Source organism: Empidonax traillii, unplaced genomic scaffold, assembly GCF_003031625.1.
Source record: "Empidonax traillii isolate 1590-97213 ecotype Southwest subspecies unplaced genomic scaffold, ASM303162v1 scaffold527:size1067160, whole genome shotgun sequence".
NCBI classification, from domain to species: domain Eukaryota; kingdom Metazoa; phylum Chordata; class Aves; order Passeriformes; family Tyrannidae; genus Empidonax; species Empidonax traillii.
The window spans coordinates 1,041,764-1,067,225 of record NW_020955720.1 but is presented as its reverse complement, the minus strand read 5'-3'; the positions used below and the strand labels follow the sequence as shown (position 1 = coordinate 1,067,225).

The following is a 25,462-nucleotide window of genomic DNA, read 5'->3' as shown; positions in this document are numbered from 1 at the left end:
TTTCTCTAGAGTTGGCATTTATTTCTGCTGTTACACAGTTATATTTTATATTGGTGCATTTTTAGATTTGCAGCCAAAGGCTTTTCCCATTATAGAAAACAGATCAAATTTTGACTGCTTTAAAGTGGTTTCATGTGCTTTAGAGAACAGAGAAAGAAAATAGTTATTAGTGGATTTCACAGAGGAGATCTGAAAAAACTTTTCCCATTTGCAGTTCTGTCGTACCAAGGTACAATACTTTGTACTGTGAGTGAGTGTTTTATATAGAAAACTTCTTTGAGTTTCAAATGCCCATATATTAAATTCCAGCTTCATCATGCTGTTGTTTCTTCTGTAGATCAGAGATGCTGGTTGTACGCTATTCTGCCTCTGCACAAGTTATGTTAGAAATTCACTTCCCATCAGCTTCTGTACCCTAAAAGCAGGCGTGTTGGTTGCTATGTTGGTATTTTGTTCCGCCAGCAATTTCATGCAAACTTCTGATGCTTATTTCAGTAACGGTGCACTGGAGGAAGGGAAACCTGTCGACCTTGTTCTAAGCTGTGTGGACAATTTCGAAGCTCGCATGGCGATTAACACAGTAAGACCATCGAAGGCGTGAGCTTGTGGAAGTATATTTTTTCCTGTAACTAATGTTGGCAACTGTGGGGACTGTAGAAAAGACAGGAACTTAAAAAGAATCTCTTAAGATAATGTCCCCCTTGGTTTAAGGAAACTGAATCTGAGCTTTTACTCAGTTCTTACATATATAAAATATTGGCCAGTCTTTGCGAACGAAGAACCGGGGAAGGTTTTTCACACCTTCCAGCCTGCGCATTGGATTTTTTAGGTGAGACACAGTGTGCGTGGAACTGAGCCCACCCTTTAATCCTGAGGTTCATCTGCTGGGGCCAAGCGAGCTTGGACGGTGGCAGCGAGGTCCTCAGGACGTAGATGGATTGCCTTACAGGGCTAACGAGCTCCATCTGCCTGGGGAGTGGCCCCGACCAGGAATCGAACCCGGGTCTCGGCGGTGACAGCGCTGTGTCCTTAACCCAGTTCTTATAAAACCCTAATATAACTGTAGATTTTTAAGTTACTAGCAGCTCATGGTTAGTAAAAGAGTTAAGTGTCATAAACTCTCTCTGTCTTTCCAGATTATCTTGTTTATGTAAAGGTATTTTCAAAGGCTGGTATGTTAAATCTTACAAACTTTTCAAAGACTGTCCATAGCTAATTGTATACTACATATGACTTTCTATATAATAAAAATTACTTAATGCTGTGTAACTAATCAAGTTGATTTTCTTTATAGTAGCAGCCAATGCAGGGTATATGCCAAATATATGTTTTCTGTTATCCTCCAGCTGACTGGATCCATAAATTGCAGGCAGGGAAGGTACACAGATACACTGTATCCAAGCCTGTAAAAGTAGATTGTACGATTAGATTCTGTAGTGTGCTGTAACTGGATGACTAATGTCTGTATTTGTTAAAAAATCTCAGGTCCTCAGGAAAGCACAACGGGCTAGCTTTGTGAGAGCAACTTTAATTTGCCTTTTGATTTGTCTTTTAACTCTGCTAAATAATTTCTATTCTCTCTCTTCATGTCCCTTTTTCTGATCATAGCCTTTTTGTCTTAAAGCAGGGAGATGAATGTGTTTAATCACTCTCAACTTACATTATTGTTTGAGTTTCTTTTCATTTCTGTTAAACTTCTGCAGTGCTGATGTGTGTGTTTCTGTGTTTGTAAGGCCTGCAATGAACTTGGACAAATCTGGATGGAATCTGGAGTCAGTGAAAATGCAGTGTCGGGACACATACAGCTGATCATACCTGGTGAATCCGCCTGTTTCGCGGTATGTGGCACTCTGCTAATTAAAGAGGGACTGGGAATATGGAGATTAGCTGGCTAGTGAGAGTGATCCTGGCACAGCTCATTCAGTAGCTGAAGATTTTGTGTGATCTGTGGGATTTCTTTAATGCTTCTTTTAAACTCAGTTTCTTTATTTCCCTTCAGTGTGCTCCTCCCCTTGTAGTTGCTGCAAATATTGATGAGAAGACATTAAAACGAGAAGGAGTTTGTGCAGCCAGTCTTCCTACAACTATGGGTGTTGTGGCAGGAATGCTGGTACAAAATGTTCTGAAGTAAGTGACTGAGTTGTTGCTGTTCGATTTACAGCCCAACAAGAGAAGAAAAACCTGAAGGAACTTTCCATAATGATGGGCCTGGCTCTTTTTAAATGTCTGTGGCCTGTTTCCTAATGGTATTGGCATGATTGGACAGGGCTGAAGTTATACACTGCTTGAAACATTGATGTGTTTACTTTGGAACTGCTGTTTTAAGTAGAACTTTTCAGGGCTAAGAAACATTCTCAGGGTCTTCCAAAAAATTTCTTTTACTGCAGACACACATGCACATTTTTTTCTTAGTTCTGCATTTAAAGGTGCTCTGTTTTGACATCATGAAGCTACACATAAAAAATTCTACAGGGCTGACTTGTCTTTGAAATTTTGTACATGGACAAAACATAAATTATTTCTCTTGCAGTGTTTTTAAAAATCTGTTATAAAGCAATATGACATATTTTAGTACTGTTATAAAAATAGTTATAAAGCAATATGCAATATTTTAATATTTTCAAAAAGCAGTTGCATGATTCCAACTGCTACAGGAATTGCATGTATCAGCAAGGAAAATATTTGAACAACTTTGTACTCATTTTCAAAATGACACACTGTTTTACAATAAAGATTATTAAACTGCTTCTGATCAGGTGTTTAAAACTTCCACATTGTAATACAGGGCACCCCAGTGTTTCAAGCAGTGGATTAAGGCATGTGAGGAAACTGCTTATATGCTACTCTAAACATATTTCTGAGTGTAGCTGATGTGTTCTCACACACACCACAAGAGAATCAGATTCTATATTGATCTAATTATGCTGTTGTTAGGTGACTACAAATTATTTAGGACAATTACAGTAACTCTTTACAACTACAGTAGTGTGACTGTATTCTAAAAGCTCTATGAGGAAAAATTATTCCTTGAGCAACTGAAGTTTTAGGTTTGCATAAATATAAATTACTGTATATAAACTCCTTCTTTCTCTGTGTTTCTAGATACCTGTTAAATTTTGGTACTGTGAGTTATTATCTTGGTTACAATGCAATGCAGGATTTCTTCCCAACTATGTCTATGAAGCCAAACCCACAATGTAGTGACCACAATTGCAGAAAACAGCAAGAAATTTATAAGGTAAAAATGGTTTGGATTTTCTTTTTTTCCCTTTCTTAAAATCTTAAGAACAATGCCAGTTACAAATGTGTAGTAAAAAAACCCGTTAATTGCTACTCCAGTTTTAAGCAGCCTTGTCCTCAGATGGTTGCACATGTTTCTAAATATACAGTATGTAGAGTTATCTTAAAGCAAAGGGTAGGAAGAATGGCTTGCATTCAGTTAAATAATATTTTCTTGTACATAATGGCTTAACCTTTCTGGCAGTCCTATTTATTAATGGGTTTGGTGTTTTTTACCCAGCAGGTATTCTGCCTTTTTTATGGCTAACAAAGTTCTAAACTGTGACTGCTTATCTTAAATATTGAAAGAAACAGGAATATTAGATTTGATCTTCTTCACTATTACATTTTGCTTATTATGGTTTTTATCTTTCTGTGTTTTTCCTTCAGAAGAAAGAAGCTGCACGACCAAAACAAGAAGTAATTGAAAAGGAAGATGAAATAGTACACGAAGACAATGACTGGGGTAAGTCACCAACTGGAGATTAAATAATGTTCCCAGTACCAAGATGCAGGTTGGGTGAACATACTGTAGGATACAGAGAATTCTTATGGTTCCTATTTTTTGTAACTCGTACTGTGTAATTACTGCTGGCTTTTCACAGGTTTTGACAATATTTTTACCACAACCTGATGATGCGTTTTTAGTGTAATGTGCAAGTTTTTAGGCTCAAAATGTAACTGCTGCTTGAATAAAAAACTTTCTTGGAAGATGGTCCAAGGATGAGAGAGATGTGAGAAGATGCATTGACTGGGCATGCCTTTTAAATATACTGAAGAGCATTTGTCATTTCTATAACCACTGTGCAGAGGCATCCCATGGAATTTTTATATTCCTTTGAGGGCTTTATATTAGAAGGAATTAAGTCTTAAGGAATGGTAAATGGTTTTTATATAACTATTTCAAGAACAGGGGTATATATTCTGTTTATTATATGATCTAGAAAATAGTCTTATCTTACCACTGGCAGAGGTGTCCACATAGTAAGATTTAAATGGTAAGGACAAGGAAGAGGTGCCATTCTTGTCCGTAAGTTAAATATATAGAATTGTTTCATGTATTGTAAAGAGAAGATATTTTCTATTGATAATGGAAGGAAGTGGTTGCAATCAAAGGACTTCCTGCTTTTAATTTTTCTCTCTTTTGGAAAAGTGGCTGCACTCACTCTTACTGTGATAGCTTGGTTATTAAAGAACTTTTTCTTCTAACTTTTAATGGAGTTCTTGATTCCTTTTAATGCAAAGGCATCGAATTAGTATCAGAAACTTCAGAAGAAGAGCTGAAGGCTGCATCTGGCCCGGTACCTGACCTTCCTGAGGGAATTACTGTAGCATATACTATCCCAGAAAAGGTAACATACTTGTTCTTTATGAATTTTTGAAATACACATTGTAGGTTAACTTTAGAATACCAGCTAGTTTGGTAACCTTTAAACCTAAAATAAAATTCCATCTTGAACAGTTCCAGTGAAACTGGACCTCAGTACATCTGATTAGGACATCCTATGGTCCACTTCTGTGTTTCTATGAAATACATTTCTTTAAGTATGGAAGCTGGTGTGAATGTAGTTTTGAGGTGATAAGAATAAATGCTTTTCGGGGCTGGGGGAAGGAAAACAAATGTGAATTTCTCAGTTGCTTTTTGGTGACTAATTAATTTTTACCATACTTATCTTATAAAAGCTGTGTGTAGTCAAAGAGCAATTAGTATACCTGGGAAACATAGAACTGTATGTCTCGCAGCCAGAACATTCTAACTCCAAAGCGAGATAGTTTACAATTTAAGTGTATAATCACTTGCACCTAATCCAGCAATCAAGTGCCTGCTTCTAGGAAAATGATGTGGTGTAAAGGCAATAAAGCTAATTTGTGTGGGGTTTTTTGTTTGCTATTTTTTTGCCAACTTTTTCTTCCTGTTCCTAATAGGAAGAGAATTTAATAACGAAGGACACGGTAGCAGAGTCTGAAGAAAGCCTAGAAGAACTCATGGCCAAAATGAGAAATATGTAGAAAAACAAATACTAAGTACAACTTTGGATCAACATGGATTTTGAGAAGACCAGTCTTCTTACTTTTTTTCTTTTTTTACCTCCAGTGAAGCTTACCTTTACCTTTCTAAAGAAGCGGAACTGTTACAGGGGCAGGAAGGACACAGATTTACATTGTTCATGTTTTGTTGTCTAGTCACTCTTTACCATACAGAGTTGTGCTACTGTAAATTTTAGTTTCTCAGCATTGCTAGTGTCCAGATATTCAGTAGAAAATAAAAGGACATGGACAAACTAACAAAAGCAGGCATAGCACATCGTATGTCCTGTCATGTGAGGAGAATAGTACGTAGTATAGGACAAGGGAAAGATGAAATCTGCTGGAGTGGACTGAGAAGGTGTAGGGAAGATGACAGTGCCTCATTCGTGTTGCTGCTCCTGATTTTCCTGGCATTTGTCCTTGGTTGTTGTTCATTGGTCTAAATTCTTGGCATGGATCGTGCTGTGGCTTCTTTTTCTGAGTAATCAAAACATTTAAGTCTTTTCATCTGCCTTAAGTATCTCTGGGATGGCATTTTTTTTAAACTTGCCTAGTTTTATCAATGTCTTACTACTGCTTGTCCTTAAATAGCTCCTATAGGGTAATGTTTTGAGTATATTGTAAGAAGGTGAAGTCTTTTTGTTAGTATTATATGAGCAGATTGCATATTAGCATGTCACTATTTCGGCTGGCACATGCTTTTCTTAACAAAATTACAAGCAACATTGGAAAGAACAGGAGATTTTATCTCTCTCTTCAAAAATCACTTAAGTATTATATTTTTGTTGGTTGTTAAAAGTCTAGCTGTAATTCTGATCCCTTCCCATCATATGGGCTTTATGAAGGAATTACTACATGATAAACTACATCCTGTAGTGCCAGTACCCTGCAGAACTGGAAGGATCTGTGGCTGTCTGATCCAGAACTTGTTTGTTATTTCAGTTTGGCTTTGAAGGTAAATTTCAGCAGTATAATACAAGTATTTTCAGGTTGGGCTCTTCGAAAAACTTTTCCACAACATGATGCAGCCAACACAGAACCAGCTAGTGATGGTAGTAGCAGTATCCCAGCTCCGTGTAAAGAGAGTGCAATATTGTGGCTTCTGCTGCTTAGGGCAGCTGAACGAATACTTAGTGAAAGAAATGTTTCAATTCTTTAGTAACGGTTACAAACTTCAAAATCTGTTTCCTCCACAGCTGACATCAGGTTATATTATACACAGAATAATCATCTCTGAAGCTAGTGAGGGAGGTTTTAGGTGGGTTTTGAGTGGGGTGCATTATACTGTAAAATGGAACTGGTTTTTTTGTTTGGTTAGTTTGGGGTTTTTGATTGAGTTCAGTTTTTGAGAAACCAGATCTCAGAATGAACTGTAAAGAAGGATGGGAAATGGAAAAATGTGACCACTAGAAAGGTTCATACTTGAATCTGTGTAACTGAGTCTGTGTTAGCTTCATCCAAGTGTCATTTTAAGTGTTACTTACATTTCTATATGACTTCTCCTTTCTGTTGGGAACAATAAAAGTGAGGCACACACCTGGCTCTGGAGGTCCTGAGGCAAATGGCTGAACTCATTTCTACAACAGCTCATCTTGACTCTTAACTATTTGGCTGACATGACTGCTATCACATGATTGACAGCTTTACAAGAGGCAACTTCACGTACATGTTTATGAGCAAATTAACATACTTTTGTATGCCCAACTACAGAGTAAAAAAAATGGTTTTCATGTTACTTTCAGACTTGCAACTTGTATATACACGAGAAATTTGACATAATCAGAAAATACATTAGGATGATTGTATGTGCCAATGGTTAAATTATTTAAAAATAAACAGCATCCAAAAAAGCAAATTTAAGGATTTTTTTTTAATTAAAAAGACATTTACAAGTATAATCTACTCCAACTGTAAAACACGATAGAAAATTTATAACTTCTTTTGTTATGAACTAACAAATTAAAGCACATTGCCAGGGTTAAGTCCAGCTTTATTTGGCAGTCTTGTAAAAGAAGTTTTCCGTTTTTACAGTGCAGCATGAAAATTACTAAGATGTTGATATTCTGTAACTGTGTAATTAAATCTCCCTTGAAGCTGGTGACCCTCAGTTTTGAGGAGGAATTCTCCTACAGAGAATTATTACCTGGCATACACTATATCTACAAATTACTTTTCCTTACTGTCCATGAGGTACAACTACAGGGACAGCTGTCTTATGAGCACGCAGTGACTACAGCTGACATGCAGCCATGGGATCCTTAGTCCTATGTGATCCTGCTTTACTTTCTGTAGTAAAGTCTAACATAGCACTGAAGATCTAGAAAGTCGCTTCTTATTTGAATCAGAAACATTAAGGAAAACTATTTAGGAGAGCAAGATACATCATTTTACATGTTAAAATCAGACCAGAGGTGACAGACCAGACATCTGGTAATTCTTTAGAGGAGGGAATTACCAGACCTAGGAACAGCAAGCAACAGAAACACACACAAACTAAGTAGGTTGAGGTTTTTTGGTTGTTTTTTTTTTTTTTAATGTTCATTTTCCCTTCTGCCCCCCTCAGCTGGTAACAATCCTGCAAAGAAAGTTTCCCATTTTCAAAACTCTTCAAGGTAGCTGGAACACAGTGGTAAAATTCTTGCTTTGATTAAAAAGCTACTTTCTGAATAAGAGGACAATATCCAGAGAGCTGTAACAAAGTGCCAGCTCTTGTTGCTGTATTGTAATACCTTCAAGAGTTGTTTTTTTTTTTCCAAATGAAATCTTCATCTTAAAAATCAAATTTAGGCTGTATGTTTGTGCTGTCAGTTTCATATACTGTTTCTTTTGCCAAGTTACAACCTTACAAAAATATTAAATTCTTCCTGACTAGAACAAGGGCTGAAATGGGTTATATTTAATTCTACTCCAAAAGGGAAAAAAACAGGGTGCAAGGTAAGTACTCCTTGGAGGTGAAGGTGCATTTTTCAAACTGGATCAAATAATTCTTTACATTAATTGCCTCTGAAACATTATAGTAAGGTTTCAATTAATTTTCAACTTAAATTAATTTAAATTGATTCATGGATTTGTGCACTGAATCAGAACAGACTTCAAACTGATTCTTCCAGATGACTAGGGTGTTAAGGAATACAAGAGGTAGGTAGATGGGTTTATCATCTCTGTATCTGATGGCAAACTATTTTGCATCACTAGGTTTTCCCAGCAAATACAAACACTTCATGTATTTTAAGGGATTGAGTGACATTAAACAGTGAAAATATCACTAAAGGTTTAACAACAGGTAATTGGGCCACAATCATCTCCATTCTGATTCCTCACTGGAAATATTTTTACAGAACAGAGTGGAATCTGACAACAGCTTTAACTGTAAATGATGATACATGTAGATATGTTAGCTTCCCAAGGAAAGCAATTAATTTTGCACAAGTCCCTTGAATGCAAGTTTGCTTAAAGCTGAAATAACCCTGCAGGTAAAACTTTCAGTGGAACAGTATTTTCAAAAATTTTTCAAAATTACCATCTGTTCAGAAACAACTTTAAAGGCTTCTGAAAAGTGAGAAAGGATTGATGAAGCGAAAATACATAAATCCTCTAAGCCATGCTATTACAGCACAGAAATAAGAACTACCCCATAGAGTTTATACAAACTATGGTTCAGCTTAACTTGTTTTAATCCTGGCACTTAGGCTAAGAGGTATCAAGTCCATATTCTTGGTATTAGCTATAACTTGAGCAAGCAACTAATATGTGCACCTATATACAATGAAAGCAGCTCACTTCGTACCATACAGCCTGCAGAGTTGGAGGATTTCAAGCTGAAGCATTTGTTTCCCTGTCATTCATGAAGACAGGTGTCGGTCCCAAAATAGTATGTAATCCTTAGAAAAAATGGATTTGTCTTGGGAATTTTCTGTCTGCTTTAACATATCAATAGAGACTGCATTTTCTTGAAGCAGGTTTATATCACCTTTGTCCATGTTCCAGGAAAATATTTGGTGATAATGCACTTTTTAAGCTGAATGTGTCTCCACTCGATGAATGTCGAGAAGTTGCTTTACCACCTATCAACAAAGTCTCTGCTTCTTTTATTTCCATAGCTCTCTTGTAAAGTTCAGCTGCCTTCTCAAAGTCTCCTCTTTCATAGCTTTGGAAAAGAGTAAAACGCAGTTGAAAAAAGCAAATAAAACAAGGCTCTCAAATCATTTAAATGATTTACACACCACAGAGTACTTAAGGTTCTCTACTTTCCCGGCAAGTACACAAGCCCAGGATGTTTTGTTTCATCCAGTAATTTGCTTTTATAGGGTTGAAGGATATAGTCTTACCTTAGCACAGCCAAGTTTTTCAGTGTTTCCCCCACACGAGGATGCATGTGGCCAAAGCTGTCTTCATAAATCTTTAATGCACGTTCGTAAAGAGGCAAAGCTTCAACCTGTTTTTTCTTTGGGTAGTAGAAAGTTTTTTTTTTTTTACAGATGTGTATCACATTTGCTTTTCTTTTTTTGCCAACATAGTATCAAAGCATCCTAGATGCATATTTAACCAGCAAGATGTTTTGAGTTCTCAATAGTATTGACACGTGAGGATGAGAATTGAGATTGTCAAAGCAATTGGCTTGCACTTGCAAATGCAATTCCCACTAATTCTAATTAGGGTTTGGACTTCCCATGCAGTTCTGAAAACCTCAGTCCTGAAAGATCTACCAGATGCTCTTTAATTTTACCTAAGGCAGCTTTAATCTCTGTTTAAAAATGAGATAAACAGATTGCAGAAATCCAGGAAACGAGAAAACAAACTCCTATTGATGCTAAGAAGTTCAGCAAGTTGATTGCATCTCCTTTGAATCCTGTATTAGCTGCAGGCTAGAAAGCCCGCAGCCTCCTCAGGTTTTTAGTTATGCAAGTCATACAAGGAATTTCCCTTTTAAACACGATCAAGGTTCTTTGGTTTTATTGAGGTACAAATCATTAAAAAGTCTAGGACAGGAAAAATAAACACGTTAGGCATGAAAAACTTACCATCTGACAATAAAGGACAGCCAGATTTACCAGAGCAGTTGCTACACTGGGGTGTTTCGGGCCAAATGACTTCTGTCGAATTTCAACTGCTAGCTCATACAGAGGAACAGCCTTGTCAAGTTTTCCCTAGAAATAACAGGGGAAAAAAATTATCCATTTCTCTTGTATCAAGATAGTAACAGTAAAACCTAATTTAAACTAAAGCCTTGGAGGCAATATAACTGTTTCTGGAATGAGGGGTTAACTTCGGTTAATTAATAGTTATATTTTGCACAGATTGTTTATCATGAATATTTATTATGACCTAATTTTCCAAAATAAGGAGCATATTCAACTCCCAGTTAACATGCTTCTCATCTGTCTATTTCTTCCTTTCTTAATTTAATTTTCCCCCATAAGTGTGTCACTGAGAAAGCTGTTAAAGAGAATTTTCATTGTACTTTAATCAAAATAATTTTCCCCACTGAATTTTAATTTGTGCTCCTTCAAACTGGTAGAGTTTTTTGTTGCAAATACTGAGTGCTTTTGCAGTTCCTAGCAGCATGAAATTTAGAAGCAAAGAATATGTGACCCCAAACCATTTAATGCACAGAACAGCAGATAACAATTATTTAGCAAAAACACAGGCACATTTGATCCAAGGGATTATCTTCAAGGTCTTTTTTCTCTTTGAAGAATAGTAAAATGTGAAAATATAAAATAAATAAATTTTTTTGTCATCCACTGAATGTGATATTGGTTCAACAGTTGGAAACTGTATATCACTATTAACTGAGATTATCAAATAGTTAGAACAACCATCTACAAACACAGATATTCATAAAACATTTTGAAATTATGAAATGCAGTTTGTACTGCATTTACACATGTTATTCCCCACAGTGCATTTTACAGGGGAGTAACTCTCATCTTTCACTAGGTCAATGTAAGCTAAAGATGGCTTAGCCAGACAGTTTATTTGTAAAGTACTATCTTGCTTGTAAGCCTTAAAGTTACCCTCAAATGGACTGCAATGTTCAAGGTCATTGTGTAAAAAGAACTAATTGTATACCCCTAAACGTGATTTTTGCCATGAGGACATAATTGACCAAACCCTTGCATGTGGATGTCACGTAGCAGACAGTGGAGAACTCAAACACAGCCAGGAGGAGCTTCCCTCACTTGCGGATAAAACATTCACTCTTCACTAAACTAGACATTCTTCGTGGTGAAAACTGAGCATGCAGGACACTGACAACATTAATCAGAAATAGCTTTCCTTTAAGCTGGGCTCTTTGGAAACATGCTGAGGCCATTTTACTACATATTTTATGCATGTGTTTAGAACACCAATAGCTGCCAAAATGCCCATGCTCCACTTCTTTTGGACTGAAGACTGTAACGATGGAAGGCATTACAGTTCATTTACAGGCTAAGAGAAGGTAACAGGCTTGTACTCACCATTTTTTTGTACAGCACCGCCAGGTGTTTCACAGTGTAAGCCAAGGAGGGATGATCTGGAGCTAACGCTCTCCTCCTGATGTCCAAGGCTTTCTCATAGAGCTCCTCGGCCTTGTCATAGTACTTCTTCTCATTGTACAGGGCTGCCAGATTGTTCAAAGACTGTGCACAGTCCGGGTGGTCGGATCCCAGGACTCTCTCTCGCATTTCCAAGGAGCGCTTCAGGAAAAGCTCCGCTGCCCTACAGAACATATTTGTTCAGCGATATTTTAGCATTATGGTAACATCTCTACAGACTCAAGTGCCTGTTTGAAACAGAACAAACTCGGGCTTGGAAGCTTCACAGGTGTTGCCAGCTGGTAATGCACTTTCTTCAACATAAGCAAATGGCAAATCAGCAATTCTTTTATGCAGTGTGGAGCTGTACATCCTGATAGGTATGATGTCAATGTGATGGATGTAGACAAAGAGATAGTTAATGTATTTCTGTGCAAACCTGGATCTCCCCCATTAAGGAATGAAAAGCCCATCTAGCAGATTACACGCCCCCATAGCTACCCTTTTCTTTAATTCAACCTCCATCTTCAGTTATGCAAGTCATCCTTCCTTATTCAAAACATTCTTCAGACTTCTGGGCAACTCCTCAAAATAATCAAATACTTCCATGGATAAAGCAATCGTGATGTACGAGGTAAAGGTTTAGGACACACCACACATTTCTTAAGTAACTTTAAAAGCTGTAAAACATGTTAAAGCATTCAACAGACAGCTTGTCATGCCAAAGGGGGAGAGACTGGAATGGATTTTATATATGCCATGGGCTAGATTCTCATAGTAGAATCTGTGAGAACTGACAAACTAGAAAAGACTCTGTGTAATGCCACCACTCAAGCAAAGGGCATATTTTATCTCACTGCAGTCGTGTGTTACTATTCCATTACAGGTTTACAGCAGCTCCTCTGTCAAAACAATGGGTGATTTCCCCATAAGACTGACAGCATCCATTATAACTAGGTAGTTCCTCATCCTGACATACACAAAAATTCAGTGTGATGCTATTCCCAAGACGTCAGCTTAATAAATTAGAAAAATCCATTTCATGTTAAAGAAAAAAAACCATTGATACACAGAATGATAAGTTCAATTCTGGAGCTCTTAGACAAGTGTCAAAAGGTGTTCGTTGTATGTAAGGATGATGTGTGATATATAGATATTAATTAAGAGACATACCCTTTCACCATGGATTTCATTTTAACTGCACAAATTGTCAAAAAAATCAGTTTTGGATTTGCTCGTTTAGAACAGAGACACAATATCCATTTTAAAAAGTTCCTTAAATCTCCACTAGAACAAAGTTCATACTTTTGCTCACCTATGAAATAGTGGAGATACTGTTACTCTTGAAGTAGGTTGTGTTGAACAGGAACTTGGTATGAACAATGTGGAATATTAAACAATCATGTATGAGATTAGATAAGATACTGCTCCTCTATAATCAGTCACTTCACAAGGGTAAACTGAGGAAAACCCCCAAATTTCCAACAACTGTTAAAAATCAATTCCTTCACTGCAGAGGTTATGCATTTAACAGAGATTCTGTATGCACTTCCTAAATAATTATATACTTCTTAATTATCCAAAAGCTACTAGTGCCATAAACATCATATACAGGAAGAATGTAAAAATACTTTCAGAACTTAACCTGTGCTTTTTCACTGGGCACTTTCCTTCTTCTCTGAAAAGATTTGGTTCAGTAGAGTGGGATTTAGGGTGACTTTACAATTCCCTCACAACACACAGTTTTAGACGACTTTCTGGACTGAAGAAGTTGATGTGAAAAGTGGCTAACCATGCAATCAGAACTGTTCTGCACCTTTTATTCCCATTCTTCAACACCCCTGCCTATCTCTGCCTGCTTTTAGAGCACCTTTGTGCTGCTTTGTCCTCTTTTGCCCTTAGACAGGTCACCAGGGTAAAATCGTGATGATTACAAGCACAGTCATTATTTAAGTCATGATTTCTTGTAATACCGGAATTTTGAGTGTTTTTCATAGAAAAACAACAATCCTGCTATTCAAAGATGAACACTACAAAGGAGAGTCATAAAATCGTGAAGCTGAGTAGAGGAGGCACGAATTTGAGAACCCGTATCTGCAACAAAGGCAACTGGGGAACATCAATTCTGAATGCAGAAAAAGAACTGATTTGGTAAACACTCAGGTGCCAAAAGCATCAACTCTAGAAAATATGAGTGAATTTTACAGCAAAGAAAAACCAGTGGAATGACTCAGGGACTGCACTATAACAAGTAATTGGTCATGTGTCTACATTTAATGTTTGTTCTCCATGCTTTGCCTCCATTTAGACCTCTGAGACCACTCAGTGGAGGTGTCACAATTCCTACAACTTACTCAAGATTGTTCTGCAGGTAGTAGAGGACTCCAAGCTCATTAAGGGTTCGAGCATTATCTGGTGTGTCCTTGCCCAGCGTGAGCTCTTCCAATTGCAGGGCTCTTTGACGCAGGAGAGCAAAGCCACACTACAGCAAAGAACAAGGTAATGTAAGCCAATCACCATTACTTTTGAAGTTTAACACTCAAGACAGAAAACCAAAAGGAGCACAGTAATTCTATATAAGTTCTTTTCTCGAGCTACATGGCTCATGCTTATTTATAACATAACTAAAATGTGAACGTTTGGTGACAATTCTCAGGCAATTCAAGTTACTGTGCTGTCACACAAACTGTTTTCCCTGTATCATACATGCTAATTTGCTTAAACTCCACAGTTTAAACAACCAAAATTTAGACCAAATTCTTAGGTTTATAAGCTCAAAACCTAAAATCAATGTAATCTCCAACATCAAGTGCCATGTACAAATGCTTTTACAGTATCACTCAAGGCGTCACCGGGATCTTTGTAAAATGGGCTGCCAAGTTAATGCTTACATGCAAAATGATTCACAAGTAAGAAGTGTGGCCATTGTTACACACTCTGCCTATTTTTGATCTTTGCAGTCTTAATAAAAAATATTTGTGCAGCAAAATTCATTACAGAAATGGACCAAATATTTATGAACCAAATTCATTTGTATTTAAGCACTGTGGGAACAGCAACATTTTTATGGTTTTTTACTACTTTCATTACAGCTGCAACTAGAGCTCTGGAGTTACTAGCTGAACTCTTACAGCACAGGCATTACATGACAAACCCTCAGCTCAAGAATGACAAGAGGAACCCTGGAGCTGGAAAATAGCACAGAAGATAAAAACTCAGTATGTTACCTAATACCATTACTGGGATTTTCCATTGCAGTAAGCATTGTATTCACTGGTAGGATAAATGCCTCAGCTGTTCTGGAGAACACCTTTTTCCCTTGTGACTTTGACAGACAATGCTATCAGCAGTAATTCTGCTCCCCTGAAATCTATATATCCACTTCTTTCTTTTCCACTTCTCTCAACTCTCTTCCAGTTGTACTGATACATGTCCACTTCCAGCAGAGTTGAAAGGGCAGCTACTAAAGCTGCTGCTAAGCTACTTCACTGCCTACAATTATCAAAAGCCCTCGAGCTTTGTCAGCTCTGCAGACACGTTTTATCATCTCTTTAGCAGAGCTGCAACATGCCCTGCACTTCTTTTGAAATATCACACGTTTCCTTACCAAACTGCCTTTCTGCCTTGCTGCTCTTTGCCGTATTTTGAAGGACTTTTTCCTCAGCTGCTCAGCCTGTTCATATCTGAAAATAGTAATTTGTAGTGTTAGAAGGATGTCAAATGTAGCATCAATGAGTATGCTGAAGAGGTTCTAAGTTACTTGAGGGTATAAATTTGAGAATTTAGAAATCTTGAACACAGTCATATTTTTTGTCAAAGATAGAAACACCCAAACTGCCAAGGGCCAGACAATGCTCCTCCTTTATCTCTGTAAGTTTTTTGTTAAACTAAGCATAAAAATGGGTCCCTCCTAGGTGGCCTGCTACAAGAATAGAGAGGCGATGCTCACGGTTGCATTAGAACATATTAACTCAAAAAAAGAAGCAAAGAAAAATTCTGGCTTCAGGAAGAAAATCTTTGCTGTTATTTTTCTTGTACTACCTCCACATAAAAGAAAAACAGCGCTGTATTTAAGCTTACTTGTTCTGCTTTTGGTACAAGGTCGCAAGCGCATCAAGTTCACGGGCTACACGAGGGTGTTCAGCTCCATATGCGTTTTCAGAGATTTCCAGTGCCTGTTTATACAGCTGCTCAGCATTTCCAAACTTCTTCCACTGAACATACACTCCTGCTAGCTGGTGAAGTGACTGTGCCACCCTGGGGTGGTCTGGATCCAGCGCAGTCTCTCGAATCTCCAGAGATCGCTGCAGAGGAGCTACAGCCTGTAACAACCAAGTTCAGAGTATGACGGCAGCAGGCAGCATCACACATGCTAAAACAATTTATCAACTGCAATAGAAAGCACACACTGAGCTCTGCTTAATTTGCCTTTTTGCTGTTACAACAATCTCTAAACGTACTTACCTGACTGAGAAGACCTAGGTCCTTAAGAAACCGTCCCAGGGTCTCATAAAGATCAGCCAGGCAGATCATACTTTCCTCTCCCTCACAGTTTTTTTCATATTCTTTCAGAGAGTCAAAATACTCAGCTGCCATAGAGCTCTTATCTTTCCCAACCAGCTGCCAGTAACTCAGCAATTCTGCAAAATGTCCCCTGTTTTAACAAGGAAATAAGAATCTCATCTTATCTCTGATACCCCTCTATTCAGACTGACACTAGCTTAGAAAAAAAGGGCCATATGCACAAATGTTGTCTTTATGCTACAGCATCTACAGAGACAATCCACAGAGACTAATGCTATTCAACAGCAATATTTATCCCTTTACCAACCCCCAGGTGTAACAGAATAGAAAAAATAGATTATTATTATTATGAAAACAGCATTTAGCACTTCAGCCTCTGTTATTTAAGTGCTTTTAATCTGCATCTGTCACTTTTTGATTTATACTGACAAAAAATTACTTTGAAATGTTTATAATCCCCAAAGCAGTGGCTACCTTTGTACCTTTTGTAAAGGTTTTGGGATACAAAGAGATTCAAAAGACACTTGTGTAGCTTTTGCTTATCATTCTGCTGTTGGAAGAGCCAGGGAAGTTCATCTGCGCTTCTCCAAGTCACTCGGTCTCGACTATTAAAAGAAAAACAAATCAAAATTAAAACCCCAAGAGGTCTAACAGAACTTGTCAATTTGATATGAAAATTAGGCAAGCATACAATTGCCACACCTGAATGTCTAAACAGACAGATTACTGCAAGACCTATGGACTCCATTTTCTTGCATCTTCATTTTAATTTCACCTCAGAACCCCCAGGCACTCCCCAGGAAGCTGTTTCTCCATCCTGTATGGGCTAATGTGTTCCTGCCAGCAGGACTGCAGCCCTACAGTATCCCAGTGTCCCTTCGTGCCTCCTCTGTCTGCCACTTGGCTTTCTGCTACCCAGCGGTGGATGCTCAGAGGAGCAGTAAGTAGCAGCCCACAGCTGGGACACACTAACTCAGGATGTAAATGCAAATCAGTTTGCAATCTGCATATGAACTTTTAGATGTTCACCTGTCCTCCTGCACCTCCTCTTACATATGTGCCAACTGCTTGCTGAACACTAGAGGTCTTCTGATTCAAGTTCCAAGCAACCTTAAATTTCCTAGCATTTACTGGGAGTTAAAAATCCATATGAGGTCAGATACAAATTAACTGATATGGTATGAATTCATGCCCTATATTTTCACCTGATAACTTTGTCATTATCATAGCCCATTCCCTTCACAGTGCTCATTCCATTCCAAGATTAAAAAGTAACATATAAATAAAACTTCTAAACTGGGTTTTGCAGAGTTATTTTGCCATAATAATTTACTAAACTCAGTCAAAGAAGGAATATGAAGAAAACAAAAATATCTTTGAGGCAATTTAGCACTTCTTGAGAATTCTGACCCACCTTAACTGCATGGTGAAATACTCCACTAGTTTCTGTCTATAGGCAGAAATAACATTTTCACCTTCTTCCATATACTCTAGTTTCACCATCTCCCAAGCCTGAAAGTAAGTATAATTAAAAGCAAGAGAATGCATTTAATTTGTTTAAGTGACGATGATACACAGAGTGTTAAGCAAGATGAAACACATTTTATAGAATGAAAATCTTTCAAGGACACAGGCACTATTAACAGATTGTCTTATAATAGACCAAAGTTCTGGTTCTTTAGGAATTATTCCTTTCTCCTTCAATTTTTCTTGGGTTTTTTTGTGGAACCAGTTTTTTCTGGGGCACATGGAGTTAACAATTAATAGACCAGAAATTTATGAAGATCTGAAAGATCAGATTTTCAGCAGTATTGGTATCACGGCTCTGGTAGTTTTCAGGGTGATTCTAAATCAGATCAGATGTTAGGGAGAATGGATGAGCAAACACAAACACATCAAGGCCTTCCTAGCTAACAACAGAACTTATCTAAAACCATGGGTTGGCACTGGCAGGGGTGGGGGAGAGTTTCACTTGCACATGTTTAGAATTACCTGGAGGTGCTGGAACTTCAGCAAACCACAGCCATATGTCAGCAAACACATTTTGTGCAGGCTGTGAAGGAGTGAGGCTAAGACTGCAGAAGTCAGCTCAGGATAAAGCTCCATCAGCTCTGACTCACTCACGCCGTTGTGGCTGACACCGATGACACACAGTATCTACAGAGAGCAGAAAACACATTTTGTGGTTAGCAATATTTCCTGCAGAGCTTAGTTACACTGAAATGTCAAGAAAAATATTGTTTATTGCTGTGATAACGTTATAGCCAAAGGAAAAAAAATCCTGCCTACACAAGCCCTTTCCCCCTTCTCTTGTCAAAGAAGAGACCTCAGTGCTAATGGATGAATATTCTAATAGATAAAGCACCAAATGGGACACTCTGGGATAAACAAATGGCTCCTTAGACTTTCCTCTAAAACACTGGGGAAAAATAACTTCATTATCATGAGGAACTTTCAGCTAAGTAAAATATGATGAAGGTTGTTATGCTGCTATTACCAAAGAAGTAGCAATTATTGAGTATCATGTCCTAATGAGGAAAAAAATGTTTCACACAAGAGGGTAATTCTGCAAAGGTAGGAAGAGAAGCCAGAAATGTAACAAGCAGTGCCCTGTAGTCACAAGATACCATGTTTTGACTGCATTTACTATGCTTAATATAGTTAATCACCAGATCAGGGTAGTGATCTGCAAGGAAGTGCTAACTCTATACCATATCATAGTGAAAGAACTCTGCTTTATTTTGTGAGACAACAGCTAAGTTTATATTTAACACAAAGCAGTCATATGTTCTATAGTTAGGGAACAGAATTAATTAGATTAATAAAATTGTCCCTTCTATACTAAACACTAATCTCTGAATCATACATATGAACCAATATAAACTTTTTTTTTATTTTTAAGTTAAAAAAAAACTCTTTACAGGAAAAGTGTACATTACCTGTAGAAATAGTGGCGCATTCTCTGCTTACCTCTCTCAAAAGACCTTTCTCTTTATCACTCTGCAATGATTCTTGAATTGATCTCAGAACAAGCCTGTACAATGACACTGTGTCTTGACATTGGCAACACTGCTGAAGGATTTCGTCAATATTTCCTGTATTTCCAACACTGAGTAGGAAGACAAAAAAGGGCAAGGTTGAGCATATTAAATTTGGCTGAGTCAGCTGGAATTGAAACCACTGAAGAGCTCTATCTCAAAAGTGCTCTGGATTCCTACTGAGTTCAAAAGGTGCACAGCACCTGGTGCGATTAAACACAGAAGAGGTGAGTACTAGAACCCACTTTCTGTCATATTGTCTGATTTTTCTAAATAGTAGCAGCATTTTATTGTAGAAAAAAGTAAATTGCAGTGTTCTTCCCTCCAGCAGGAGTACAAAATAAGAACATCAGGTTGGATAAAGATAAAACCATATGCCGCTGTTTCATTTAATGCATTTAAAAAGTATGTTTTCAGGAGCAATTAAGCCTTCTAGAACATAAAACAGAAACAAAAATAATGAAAATCAGTCACCTGGAGTAAATTATCAATTAGTGTATCATCTTCTGGGAGTCTCTTAACTAAAAATGCATCTTTCTCAACAAGATGAAGTCTAGGTTAATAATAAGCCAATGCATTTATTATTATTATGAGGTATTTTCTTGCACAAGAGGGGAGATTAATTTTCTCCACAGCAGGAATTATAAGGCTAAGTACCATATGCAGGATGTTAAACTAAACAGTTGCTGAACTTCCTTTTAGCCTTAAAAATCTATGAGGCAAGCTATCTGGTACATCAACAAACACAACACACCTGAATTTAACTGTTTAACAAAACAATATCACCACCCTCCAAATACCTTTAAAAAGTATTGGAGCAATAGACACACCCAGAAAGAAGAACAACATTAAAAAAAAGATACAACTATTTGGATTCATTTATTATCAAAATGGTGACTGTACAGTCTCTGATTTCTCTTCCCATTGCATTCACACTCAGTGCAGGGGGAAAACTTTGCACACTTCTCCACTCTTTTTTCAAAAGGCTAACAAACCTACTTAAAGTCTTCTAATCTAGTGATGAGCATAATAATTTCCAGAACATCTCAACTTACCAAGCAATGGTTTTGCCCAAGAGAGTGACATACAAAGCATTGCAAGTTGTGGCAGAACGACAGTGTCTCTCAAGCTTCTTCTCCTGCAACATTTTAAATAAAATCTGTGAACTGATGAAATTTATCAAACAAATAAAACAGTCACTGTTTGACAGGAAAATAAAAGTTCTAGACATTCTTCTATCCATAACATCTGAACACTAAGACATGGTAACTAGTGCACAAAATACTGCAGATTTTTCTAGCCATAGGAGCATATGAGTGAAAGTTTCCTTTTGAATTTAAGATGAAGAGTTAGGATATAACATTATATCTCAAAACGAGGATTATCTTACAGAATCAGTCTCCCTGACAAAGGTAAAATGCTGTTTTCCCCATTCGGCCAATCACTGTTACATTATTATGCAACAATAATTAATTAAAAATAATCAAACCTTCTAGTATGTTAAAATAAAATAACGCATTTACAGCAATATGTGCAACTGCACTGTTTATGTGTTAAAAATTTATGCTGCTCCATCTGTATTTCAGTGCTAGGAGCCGTTGCTATCTTAAGCAATGGTATTAAGTTAGCTAAATATAATACTTTCTTTTGGCAGCTGGGCTTTTTTCATCTTTCCATGCTTTCATTAAAAGTTATACCAGAGTAAGGTACTTCAGAAAAACTACAACAGACATACCTGCTCTTTAGTCAATTTAACATTTGCAGAGCTACATTCTGCACTAATGAGAGCTTTAACATCTTTGAAATTCAGTGGATCAAGATGAAGAGTGGGCCATAACCTTTGGTGAGAGAGAACAAAGTCATATTAGAACCTTATTAAATAGCACACAAAAGATAAAAAAAAAAAAGGTATCCCAGCTCCAGAGCTTTTTAAAGATTTATATCAAAGCAGTAATTGAAGCTGTTCCCTGCTACTATGAAATTCTAGTTATCTCAAGTCAAATTTCCACTTTTAACCTTATCCTGAATCTACAGCACAGTACTGCAGTTCTTGATGTGCATCTGACTGCATTTAATATCATCTTTTGTGCAGTCGTGTGGATATCCATCACAGTAAAACAGAAATCTGATTGTCCAACAGCTAAAATCTGTTACTGCAGCTACCACAGAGAAGCTCTCATTTGTCTCACAGGTTGCAAAAGCATGCCCTCTTAAATCTCCACATCTTGACAAGTCTGTCTGCTCTCTAAAATAATTTAAAATAATAATTCTAGCCCAGGCTGCTTTGAAACATCTCAGAAATATAACATACCTCCAGGCCTGGGGACACGTTTCTACATTCACTGACACAATCACTCTCACGTTCACTGGCAGTGGATCTATCAACCACTTCATATGCTTCTCAGCTTGCTTAAAAACAGATTGCAGGTGCTTAATATAAAGATTGCTCAAAACAATGCCAGAAGTTAATACATTTCATTAACTACACAACTCAGTGAAAGGAGTCTTAAATTCTCCAGCGTCCTTAAAAATTGTTCATGGTCTGATTCTTGAGACAGTAGTAAATGATCCAATTATAGGTATCAGCATGACTGTACACTACATCAAGCAGATAGAATACTACTGCTGAAATGTTCACCTCCTAAAAACAAGGCTATTTACAAGCCCAATAAGTCAGCTCACAGCCTTGAGTCTTTTGGTAAGTAATGTAACCAAACTGCTCAAAAATTAAAGTGTTAAGATAAATTTAGAAAAAAACAAACAAACAACCCAGCATAAAATTTATCTACAAAAATAACTCAACTGCACTTTTTACAAAACTATTTTCTATATGTTCTCTTTGGAGCAAAGCAAACACTAATATTTCCATTACACACCTATGGCTGAACCTATTACAGTAGTCAAGATTTCCTTTAGATTGACAAACGGCAAATACTATGAAAACATACCTGTATTTGGTCAATAGAATCAATAATTATAATAATGCTGCCATGATGGCGTGCAGAAAGTTTTTCCAGCCAACGGGGAAATTCTTCCAGAAGTTTAGCTGGATCAAAAGTCAGAGGTGACACTAACCAAGAGTGTTGCATAAGCTGCAGAATTATAAACACATACAAGAAATTCTACCTTAAAAATCATGTAGGACAGTTGAAAGAAGTCCTAAGAGGAAAAAAAAAAAACAAGAACAAGCAAACAAAAAACCCCACGTGATTTTGGGGCAATTTCTCTAGTCAAGTTCACACACAAACCTTTCCTTCCAGTATATGCAGAACAAAGACTATTTATTGAACTCAGCATGTAAATTCTAGAGAGATAACTTGAGTTTACACAATGGACAAGAAATTTGAAGACTTAAAAGACCTAAAGTTGCACCTGATAAACAGGCAAACTTCTAAAATACAAGAGGAAATTGCAAGGATAGCACTACTGATAACATTTTTCTAAAGGTTTTATACCTATAAGGTCCTTAGTGCCACCCTGTGAAGGAAAAAGAAAGCTCAGACCCTGGCACAAAAAGACTTATTCCCCACATATTTAGCACAATTAAACAATTAAATTAAGGTAGGAGAGAGACTAGTCTAGGAGCAATATGGTGCCAACCGGTAGAGCCTCAGGTTCCTAAACACATAGACAGAAGAGGTACGACCTGCCTCTCTCATTGGCCAGATGGCAAGGAATTTTGGAAGAAGCTTATATGGTTTAATTAGTCATCAACATAGGTCACTGGAAAGGAAACTGCTAATGTCAATCTATTATGAATATCCCAGAGATGCTATTTAATTTATCTATATTCAATGTGTGGGATCAGATTCCCCCCTTTCTACAATGCCTTACATTTCATAGATTAACAGAATAGTTTGGATTGGAAGGGAGCTTCAAAGATCACCAACACCCTGCAATAAGCAGGGACATCTTCAACTAGATCAGGCTGCTCAGAGCCCTGTCCAATTTGAACTGGAAAGCTTTTCTATTACATTTGTGTTACTTTTCATTGATGCAGAAAAATCTGCAGAAAATTTTATCTTTTGACATGCACTGGCACTTTCCAAAGCAAGAGGCAATGGGTATGTAATACAGCATACCTTCAAAGTAAGGCGTTTAATTATCAGCGCAGATTCTGAACTAGTAGACATGGGCCTCCCAACAAAGTGATAAAGAATTAGAGTGTTTGGTGAATGCTTCTGTTGTAATTGAATCCTAATGACAGAAGAGAGGGAAAAAAAAAAAAGACTCAATAGAGCGTAATTTTGCAAATGTATCTCAAACATAACCCCTCAGTTTTGCCAAAGAAGATACAGTATTTTAGCTAGAGGTGTTCCATGTTTATCTTACAAAATAGGATAGACATTTCCAGAGGTATAACTGAATTTTTAATATCAGATTCCATTTTTGTTCTCCCCAGTACTGACAGCAATTAACAAATGCCCTTCCTGGCACTGGATAGTAACTTTTAGGAGGCAGTGACACCATCAATTTATTTTTATGCCAGCAAATTTTGTCATAGCATACAAGTGACCACAAAATACATTTCTATGGTAAATTATTAGGATTTTTCCTTTATTTAGGTTAAAAAGACTCCAGAGGACCCCTCTTGTGTATCAGAAAAGGGCAACATGATTGAACCACCAAACCCACATAGTAATGCTGTGCAAAGACAGTTGTAAGATGTTGCAGTTGGAGTCAGGTAGATGTTAAAGGAGGTCCAGATGGAATTAACTACTCAAATATCACAAATCTTTCCACGATGTTTCAGTAACTACAGTGCATTGTAAATGCCCCGTTTCTACCTCTAATTAGACTGATACAATATTCAAAATGTAATTCTTTTTTCTTAAATTTCATTTTATTTTTAAAAAAAAATAAAAATGTAAACTACCATTTTGACAGGAGGAGAGATTTCCCAGAGCCTGGTCCTCCTGATACAAGCAGCGGTGGAATTGGTGCTGATGCAGCTACTAGGTCATTTAGACGTTCAAAATACTACAAAAAAGAAACAATCATTACAAATATTTCGCTCATTAAGGCAGAAATACAGTATCTGGTCTTGCAAACCATGTAGATTCAAAATGCATATACTGATTTATAAAGGTAAAGGAATGACTACTGAAATGCAACACAAATGAAATACAAATGGAAAAAATGTAAGGAAACACAAACCACAGAATATCTTTTTTAAAAGAAGTGTAAAATAAATAAAGTTTTTTTCATTAACAATGGAAACTTCAGTGCTAATAAAGGGGGTTAGTGTTACTATAGCAAAGCAACAGGGTGCAATATTTGTTCAAGCTTCCTTGGCCCCTCTTTCCCCAAACTACTCCACTGCAGTGGGTATGGTTGCCAGGACAAAGCCTTCAAAGTTGGCAAAAGCCATAATGATATTTTGAGACAGTAAGTACACAGAAGAAGGCCTTCTTTCACCACTCACTTGGGCTCACTTGGATGTCCAAGAATGTTGTAGCAGGTGACAAAAAAACAACCCAAACCACACTCAATATCTGCTTGGGAGAAATATTTTGTCTTCAAAATAAGAGGCACATTGAGATATAGATAGATATTTTTTTCATTAATGTTCTAATATTTTATTGCTCTAGAATGTAGTAAAGATGTACAGCCCTCCAAACCAACACCAGAATAAGAATACTGAAGTAAAAGAACATATTGTGCTAGTAAATAGGGGCACTAAGAATTTAAATACAATAATGCAGAAACTGCATGCTTATGTTAAATTATAACCTTAAGGAAGGTCGCCCAAATAAGCTGTTGCACCATGTTCTGTGACAAAGTTAATGTTTATCTTCCTGCACTCATTATACCTTCCCTCACAACTTGAAATATTTTGAAAACTTTATGTCCAGTCATGAGTAAGTACTGAGCTATTCTGCAGCCTTCTTTCCTGTGTTCTTCTTGCATGGCTGCAAGATGAGGTGCAATCTTTTCATTAGTCATATCCTAAAGACCTAAATTCAGGTGTCAAGACAGAGATTGGAAAAAGAAAAAATAAGAGAAAAACAGAAATTAAAAAAAAAAAAAAAAAAAAAAAAAAAAAAAAAAAAAAAAAAAAAAAAAAAAAAAAAA

The 25,462-nt window shown here is 37.1% G+C and overlaps 2 protein-coding genes across 2 annotated transcripts in view; one reads left to right on the top strand and one right to left on the bottom strand.

The window, feature by feature from the left end:
- The first annotated feature begins 424 nt into the window (after window positions 1-424).
- LOC114064213 (ubiquitin-like modifier-activating enzyme 5) lies at window positions 425-5,555 on the top strand. Its single transcript, XM_027897054.1, has 7 exons — window positions 425-580; window positions 1,734-1,838; window positions 2,000-2,127; window positions 3,103-3,238; window positions 3,670-3,745; window positions 4,525-4,631; window positions 5,206-5,555. The coding sequence occupies exons 1-7, from the start codon at window positions 440-442 to the stop codon at window positions 5,287-5,289; spliced, it is 777 nt and encodes a 258-aa protein (XP_027752855.1). The 5' UTR covers window positions 425-439; the 3' UTR covers window positions 5,290-5,555.
- Window positions 5,556-8,456: 2,901 nt separating this feature from the next.
- NPHP3 (nephrocystin 3) overlaps window positions 8,457-25,462 on the bottom strand; it is a 26,544-nt gene continuing 9,538 nt past the window's right edge. Inside the window, exons 9-26 of the mRNA XM_027897085.1 lie at window positions 24,264-24,367; window positions 23,470-23,584; window positions 22,336-22,479; window positions 21,699-21,796; window positions 21,123-21,225; window positions 20,443-20,525; window positions 19,320-19,458; window positions 18,342-18,506; window positions 17,764-17,861; window positions 16,832-16,954; window positions 16,290-16,479; window positions 15,906-16,147; window positions 15,433-15,508; window positions 14,180-14,307; window positions 11,769-12,009; window positions 10,329-10,454; window positions 9,636-9,751; window positions 8,457-9,454 (exon numbers count right to left, since the gene is read on the bottom strand). Coding sequence (XP_027752886.1) covers window positions 9,274-9,454; window positions 9,636-9,751; window positions 10,329-10,454; window positions 11,769-12,009; window positions 14,180-14,307; window positions 15,433-15,508; window positions 15,906-16,147; window positions 16,290-16,479; window positions 16,832-16,954; window positions 17,764-17,861; window positions 18,342-18,506; window positions 19,320-19,458; window positions 20,443-20,525; window positions 21,123-21,225; window positions 21,699-21,796; window positions 22,336-22,479; window positions 23,470-23,584; window positions 24,264-24,367 — 2,472 coding nt within the window. The 3' untranslated portion in view covers window positions 8,457-9,273. The remainder of the gene's footprint in view (window positions 9,455-9,635; window positions 9,752-10,328; window positions 10,455-11,768; window positions 12,010-14,179; window positions 14,308-15,432; window positions 15,509-15,905; window positions 16,148-16,289; window positions 16,480-16,831; window positions 16,955-17,763; window positions 17,862-18,341; window positions 18,507-19,319; window positions 19,459-20,442; window positions 20,526-21,122; window positions 21,226-21,698; window positions 21,797-22,335; window positions 22,480-23,469; window positions 23,585-24,263; window positions 24,368-25,462) is intronic.

Excerpts from the sequence above, each read along its gene's own strand:
- LOC114064213 (XM_027897054.1), top strand. The coding sequence starts at position 440 with ATGTTGGTATTTTGTTCCGCCAGCAATTTCATGCAAACTTCTGATGCT. Across the intron at positions 2,128-3,102 it reads CTGGTACAAAATGTTCTGAA|ATACCTGTTAAATTTTGGTA; the intron begins GTAAGTGACTGA and ends CTGTGTTTCTAG. Across the intron at positions 3,746-4,524 it reads ACACGAAGACAATGACTGGG|GCATCGAATTAGTATCAGAA; the intron begins GTAAGTCACCAA and ends TTTAATGCAAAG.